Source organism: Manacus candei, unplaced genomic scaffold, assembly GCF_025592945.1.
Source record: "Manacus candei isolate 608988 ecotype Guabito, Panama unplaced genomic scaffold, ASM2559294v1 h1tg000018l, whole genome shotgun sequence".
NCBI lineage: Eukaryota > Metazoa > Chordata > Aves > Passeriformes > Pipridae > Manacus > Manacus candei.
Genome location: NW_026138066.1, coordinates 12065106 through 12072433, shown reverse-complemented (window position 1 = coordinate 12072433; position 7328 = coordinate 12065106). Strand labels below are relative to the sequence as shown.

The window sequence follows — 7328 nt, the reverse complement described above, 5'->3', positions numbered from 1 at the left end:
GCTACAGGGAAAGGACTCAAGAAAGTGTAGTAAGTGTAAACAGAATGGAGATATGGAGGTTCTTCACTGCTGCAAACAGTTTTTTCTTCATTAATAATTTTTTCTTCATTAATCATTTTTTCTTCATTAATACTGAAAAGTATTTCTCACTTTGTCTTTGCACACAGCTTTCTCTTAAAGGAAGAAAATGAGGTTTCACTGCAGGCATACTGTCTGTAACTACCTATCACATTTATGTTGTGGAAAAAGGCACAAATGCATACAGGCATTTCCCACAAGTTCTGCAGGCAGGAGGGGTTCTTTAATAGCATGGCAGTCACTTTTTCAGCCTCTATCTGCGTGTGTATGCGTGTCTGCATGTTGCACAGAGGACACAGAGAGCGAGCTCTGCAGCTGAATTTAGAAAGTTATAGATGTTCTCATCAGCCCCATGCAATGCAGCAGAGATTCCTTCCAAAAGCCAAGGGAGCAGAGGCTGCAGACAACAGATGTGAGAGGGTTTCCCATAACTGTCAATTTTCGAAGTGTTTGCATTGAAAAGAGAGGAGGTGCTATTTTGATTGATATTTCAGCCGCGGTATATAAAGCAGAGGAATTCCTCTTACCCTCTGCTTGTCATACTGATCTGCATACTCTCTCAGCTGGACTTGGGGCTACTACTTACTGCATCTGAAAGGCTGAAACTCACTGGGAATAAAGAATTCTTGTAACAATGCCGGAACCCACCAAGAAAGATGGTAAGCACAGCAAACATTACCTGAACATTTCTTAATTACAGGAATTATGAGGACACACATGCACAAAACATCTTTTAGACCATCTTGCATATATCAGCCACAAATAATATCTAAGAACAATAGCTGGGTAACATCATTATATCATTAGATATCACTGATCCTTTTAGATTTAGAAGTTACTTTCAGGCAGGAATATAGCACAAAACTGTTTTAGACCAGAAACAATGACTTTGAATGGTTATTGAGAAACTACTTCATTGGGCAAATGTTGTGTTTTTTTAAGGACTGCAGGATTTCCATAGTGCAACTTGTGGTTTCTCTATTCTAAGCTAACTAGACTCTGGAAAAGAGGGAATAAACATTTCTTGTGGTTTAAAAAGCCAGGACACTGACATATTTTTCGTACAACTTTCTGGTAGTTATTGAATGGAAAGGATGTATTCATGAAACAGTGTTAAGGTTCTGATGAAAATATATTCTATACATCTAATGCATAAATGAAGAATGTAGTAAGTTCCTCTGTACAAGCTGAACTGGAATGATTCATTTTGCCACACTACAGAAATTATTATTTTTATGTTTCAGAAGGATAGTTAAAGGCAGTAAGATTGGCCCCTTTTGTGGTGCTGTTAAGTTCATAGCAAAGAAACCGAGTATGTAGTCTGCTAGTGAGCTGCAGAACTGTACAGTGGAGCTCCACAAAAAGGGGCAAAGTGGTCGGAGTCTATTAATTAATAACTTTTTGAAAGCTAGAATTTATTTTTCTACCATTTTGAAAATTTAAACTAAATAAGCTTCATCTATTTACATTACTTCTATAGCCCTTACTGTATTTTCCTTTCAAGTTTAGATGTTTTGGCAAGAATTTTTGATGATTATTTTCTAACATTGACTACATAAATAGCTTTTGCGAAGCTGCGAATGCACAAACTGTATATGCTTTGCAGATATTGGCAAATGAAAGGTATAAAGACAGATTCTCTAATGCACTCCCAAATGCAAAACTGAATTTAATCCTTAAGGTAATCTTGCGGAAAGAATAGAACTCATTAAATAAACTTTATTTCCCATAAATTCTGAAATAACTGCTGGACCCATGTCTGTAGTTTAAGTACATTGGATTTAACACCGATCTACCAATGACATTTACTTGATTTTAAATGTCTTTTTGAAATATTTTCTGGTTTTGTGAAGAGCAAAGCAACTGTCAGGAACATTACTCAGTTTTGGTACCTTCTTTGGTTGTGGATATATGAAAACTAAACTTTTTGCACGACTGAGTCTTAAGCAAGCAGTGTTGACAGACCAGTGTGATCACTTTACTTACTGGCCCTCCTTAGTGCTTGAGGACAATGATAGATGAAGTATCCTTCTGAAAATAGCTACACCAAGTGCACGTATTAATACAAGAGCCTAATCCTCTGTATCAAACCTAGAGCCAAGCCCCTTCTAGAGTGTCTTATTTGTAATTCAAATTATTTACACATGTATTAAGTGTCCTTTTTATTTGATCTGTTATTTGACTGCATATTACACACTTTAATCAGAATGCATTCTGTAGCTGCCAACTCAAAAAAAAAAATCCACTAAAATATTTATGCACTTTCAAAAGATATGTGCTTTGAAGAAAATTAGTTTGGAGGCTCATGTTTCTGGTTCTGTTTAAAATTAGATTGTTTCAAAGATGTTCTTACAATGCAGTGATTAACAATGCAGCTCTGTGTTTGTGTTACAAAATAAGTTTAGCAACTCTGAACAACATTATATTGACAGTGGAATAAATGTGATTTTTGATGAGTCAATATTCAGGATCTAAAAATATTGAATTATTCTCTCCTGATAGGACTAGAATTCACAATTAGTAATGAGCTCTGGAGAAGTAATACAATTGGGTTGTACACTGGTTGCTCCTTGTTGCACCCAGTTTGTTTGCAGCCAGTAGATCAGTGGAGAAACAGGTTTATATTATGGTACTTAAGAGATTAGTTGCTTCCTAAAGATTTTTTGTTGATCAAGAACTCACCTGAACTGGTGGTAGTACTTGTATAGTAAGTATGAGTACTTATTATATTAATGGCAGGAGGATTTGGTTCCAATAATAATACAATACCGCTGCTACTACTCATATTAGGTCTACTCATACTATGTCTACCAGTAAGAATTCAGAACCTCACATGTTCATCAAATGCCTGTTCTCAAGGTAATTTCCAAGGTGTGAAGGGTTGAGGGCAATTAATGAAGGTGAACCTTGGACTGACTAATTCTGGAAAGTACCACTGGAAGGACTCTATGAGAAACCTTTGATGAACTTGTTGGAAGACTACAATAGAAAGCAGAGGGGAAAAAAAGAGGCTTAAGACTTCTGCATCACATGAGCACCTGAGCAGTGTTCTTCTGACATTTCCAAAAGAAGCAATCTACTTGAATTATCCCATTCCCATAGGTCCTGCCACTTAAAAACAGAATACATAAGAGCAAGCAGCTGAGAAATCAGAAACTACCCAACACTCAAATGCTAAAAAAATCTCAACTTTGCATTTTTTTTTATCTCTGTAGTCTCTGGAGTGCATAACTAAATTTTTCAGAGGTGGTGCTATAGCAAGCTCATAGACTTTTTTTCAGGCCAAATGATCTTTTTAGCTATTTTAAGATTATTAAAATAACAAAGTGAGAAATTTCCTGACTTGGTGAGAGTGTAGCCTCACAAAGTGCTCTTAACAAATAGGATCACCAAATTAAACACACCACTCAGCTTAGAGAAGGTTGCTGGAGAGCTTCAGCCTGGTGGAATTTGTCACTGTAGAAACAGGCTTCCATGACTAATGATTTAAGGCCTTTATGATACTCCTAAAATGTTGAGTCCTGTATATAATATCATCTGTGGCTTCTCTGCAGTAGATGGTCATGCCATTGTAAGACAGTTTTGTCTTAGCTGGTTTAAAATATCCTATTTGCAAGGTGAAGTTTACATCAATGGGTTAGCTGATCCCAGTGGATGACTAGGATAGGACTGTGATGCCAAAAACCTTTACCAGTGCATTTAAATTCAACGGCCTTTAGTTTTCCTGGTGACTAATAAAATAACCCTCCCCCATATAATTACTTCCTGTAATTTATTGCAATCACTGAGTCAATCTTTCCTCTCCCCCCTTTCCTTTAACCAATATTCATAAGAGCTGCTCATTAATTAGGTGCCCTCTTAAGCTGTCACAGGCCATGGCATTTGGATACGCTTTTGTAAAAGTGCCAAGTCTCTCAAGAGCAACCTTTTCAAACTATTTGTGGGCATCATCCCACAGTGACAGGTGCAAGTCCGTCCCCAGTAGGCAGCTCTGTAAATTTACCTTATTTATTCTCCCCAATCTAGGAAATAACTCATGGCCATGAGTTAAGTGACCATTCCAAATTTTGAGCCAAAGCATTTATTGACTGTCTGCCAACTTTACTTTGTAAGGGTTTGTGAGGTCTGCTTGAATATTGCCTTGGAGCGTCCACATATTGGCAAGGAATCAAAATTAAAAGTCAGTGTGTCTACTTTAGACAGAGTAAAAACTTTATTCAATCTATAAACAGGACACATGTAAAAGTTGTGAAGAAAACTATGTGCATATATTGTCTGTTAGAAGAACAATCTCTAAAACATGAAAAAATCTGTGAAAGGAGGTAAACAGACATACCAATTGAGACTGCTTTGGAGATATAGTAACATTGTTCTCTCTGTAGGTGCCCTGTAGAAACAAACTTTATTTCTATCGGCTTTTAAACATGGCTAATTTTTTTCATTGTGTGATTTTTTTTTCTATCACCAAATTTGAATTATATTTAAAATATTTTAAGCAATACCACAGTGGTGTATCAAGATAATAGACACCGTCAAAAAAATCACGTAGTCATATAAATCATACAGGTAGACGCATAAAGCAGCATTCCAGTGGGTAATCAATCTAAGCATAAATATTGGTTAAGAGCTAATTAAAGTCAGATTCCTTTTAATATTATATTTTCAGGGCTAGGCAATTTTTCAGAGGTGAAAGAGAAGTTGAATGGGAATTCTGTTTCACTACAGAGTTGGCTTGTGTCAAAATTAACAATGCTGATGGAAAGTTTTCCTAAAAATTCAAGAACCCAGCATGTGAACATTTTATAACATTGTTTAGTGCTTTCCATGCAGGAGACTGGACCTGTATAATCATTTCATATGGCACCACACTGGATAGTGCAGCTGCTGCTCTCCCTGTTGCATAGTGAGGGAAAAGAAAAGCATACATCATCATCATCATCTGCAGCACTGACTGTAAAATGCATTCCCATCATTTCTAACTTCCTTCAGTCTCAGAGCCAAACCACACTCCAAGTCAGGCTCATATATATAATTTCCAAGCACCGTATTCAAGTCACAGGTAAATGAGTTTTGGTGGATGAGGGAAGGATGAAACCCTAACCCCTTAAATTATTTTCCCTCTCAATTCTTTAGAAACTTTCTGTTCATCACCTCTGGCTAATAAATTAAAATCCCTCCACAAATGGAAAGCAAACTTACGCCTAACTGTTGTAATTAGATCTATGAGGGTGGGCTGTGCTCCCGTCCTGAGCCCCACGGAGCAGCGTCCTCCTGCACAGATCGTGTTGCACGCTGGGAACTGAGTTGTTCTTAGACTGCCTTTGCCCTCCCATTGCTAACTTCGAAGTGTTGCTCCCACACTTCCTTCTAAGATACCAGAGCATCTCAGATTTATTCTTTGACCTTCCGCCCCCATCGTTGCTAAGTTTCAGACTACTTTTTCAATCAAATTAATTTGATTCAAACCCCCCTACACTGGCAAAGAAAAATCCCCTTGATCAATTTTTGAGCTTTTATGTTTTGTTTGTTTCATTGTGGTGTAAATTGAAGGAACTACATTTATTTTTTTTCTTATTCCATGCATTGACTTTATTTTAATACTTGTGTAGGAGGATAATGCAAGATTGACCTGTCTTACTTAAGGTTGTTCTTACTTGAAAAGCTTGTCCACACTGTGTAAAAAACAGTCCATCTATGTACAGGGAAAAATATTTAATATTATCATTCTAAAATAAAAAGATCATTGATTTTAGGAGGAAAGAAGGGAATGGTCTTTTAGCAGATCAGAGGGTGCTTTGTACTTCGCAAAACTGAAATTAGCAAATGCTGCCTTTGTGCCTCTCTATACTGCACCTGTTGGGAAGATAAATAAAGGCCTGCCCAGTTCTTTCCCCTCATACCTCCTAAATATATCACTTTGAGAGAGCTCTAAAAAAACCAACCATGCTACAGTACTCTTCTGTTCCATGAAAAACTGGATGAGTTTTTTCATATTAGTTTCAGAGATCTGCCAAACAAGATGGTTGCATAACAAAACAACAGCAGAGAGATCTGGTGAGACTTCAGTTGTCAAGACATTAGTAGCTGCCCCACACATCAATGGTCCTTGGAAATAAGTTGTAGAACATATTTCAGGTTTCATCAGCGGATGTCCAGAGTGTTCCTTGAAAGGGAAGAGCAAATCAAGCTTGGAAATAAACTGCCTGCGGAAATTTCCCTTGAGATAGGAACAAATACTAGACTCATCACTCGTGGAAATGTAGAGATTCATCTAAGTTGGAAGTCCTAATTTAATTATTGCTCTAGAGTGAAACAGAAAAAAAAGTTCTCATTTAGACACTAATGTGACTTTGCACTGAATGTAAAAGTCTGTAAAATAAAGGCCAAGGCAAATGGATAGGACTGTGAACTTTAGTCATCATTAGAGATTTCTCATACCCACTGCAAGCAGTTTTGTCTCTTGAGTCTGAGGAACTGTGTGACTGAGAAACATCCCCTTCTCTTCCCACCCTCACTTCCCACCCAGCTCTCTCCTTCTGCTCTCAATCACTGAAGTGCTATTTCTGAAGACTTCAAACACAAGATAGATACAACAGTTTCTCTTTTTCACTGTTGTAATGGAACCAGTACTTGAAGCTGTTTTTCCATCAATTCATCATCATTCACTTTATGACACTGTGAGATTTTATTCTTTTGCTTTGAAGAGTTGTTGGTGTTTAAGAGTTAGGGAAGCGAGGAGTGGTCTGACATGAAAGTCCATGTTAGATCACTGAAAATTTTGGTAATTTTGCAACCCTAGAAATAAACCAATAGTGTTTATGCTGTCACAGAAATCTCTGGGTTAGGAACCAGATACCCAAATGGAAGTATGTGCAAGTGAACTTGGTGTACCCACTCCCAGAGGAGTCAGGGACAGCAGCTCATTAAAGTCAGAGGTTCCTGGTCTGCTGCTACTCAGCTGACCAGCCAACAATTGCCTAAACATAGGTGCCCTACTGCCATATAAGATGCCTTGGGATATACAGAATACCTATCATGGGCTGGCAGATATGACTCAGGACCTGTAAAAGGTCCGCAACACCACGAAGTAGCAGCTAGAAAAAAAAAAGACTGTGCTCCAGGATCTGAATGTCATTGATCAGCTATGATGAAGAAAATTAATTAAGCCATAAGCAGTTATTTTAAGGTGAAAAAAAAAAATCTAATTCCATTGGTTATAATGGCAGCTTGGACTCCTAGTTCACGCTATA

At 37.5% G+C, this 7328-nt stretch overlaps 1 protein-coding gene across 4 annotated transcripts in view; it reads left to right on the top strand.

The window, feature by feature from the left end:
* The first annotated feature begins 596 nt into the window (after positions 1 to 596).
* MYBPC1 (myosin binding protein C1) overlaps positions 597 to 7328 on the top strand; it is a 74982-nt gene continuing 68250 nt past the window's right edge. For all 4 annotated transcript variants that reach the window (XM_051784683.1, XM_051784684.1, XM_051784682.1 and 1 more), the window contains exon 1: positions 597 to 737. In XM_051784683.1, coding sequence (XP_051640643.1) covers positions 713 to 737 — 25 coding nt within the window. In that variant the 5' untranslated portion in view covers positions 597 to 712. The remainder of the gene's footprint in view (positions 738 to 7328) is intronic.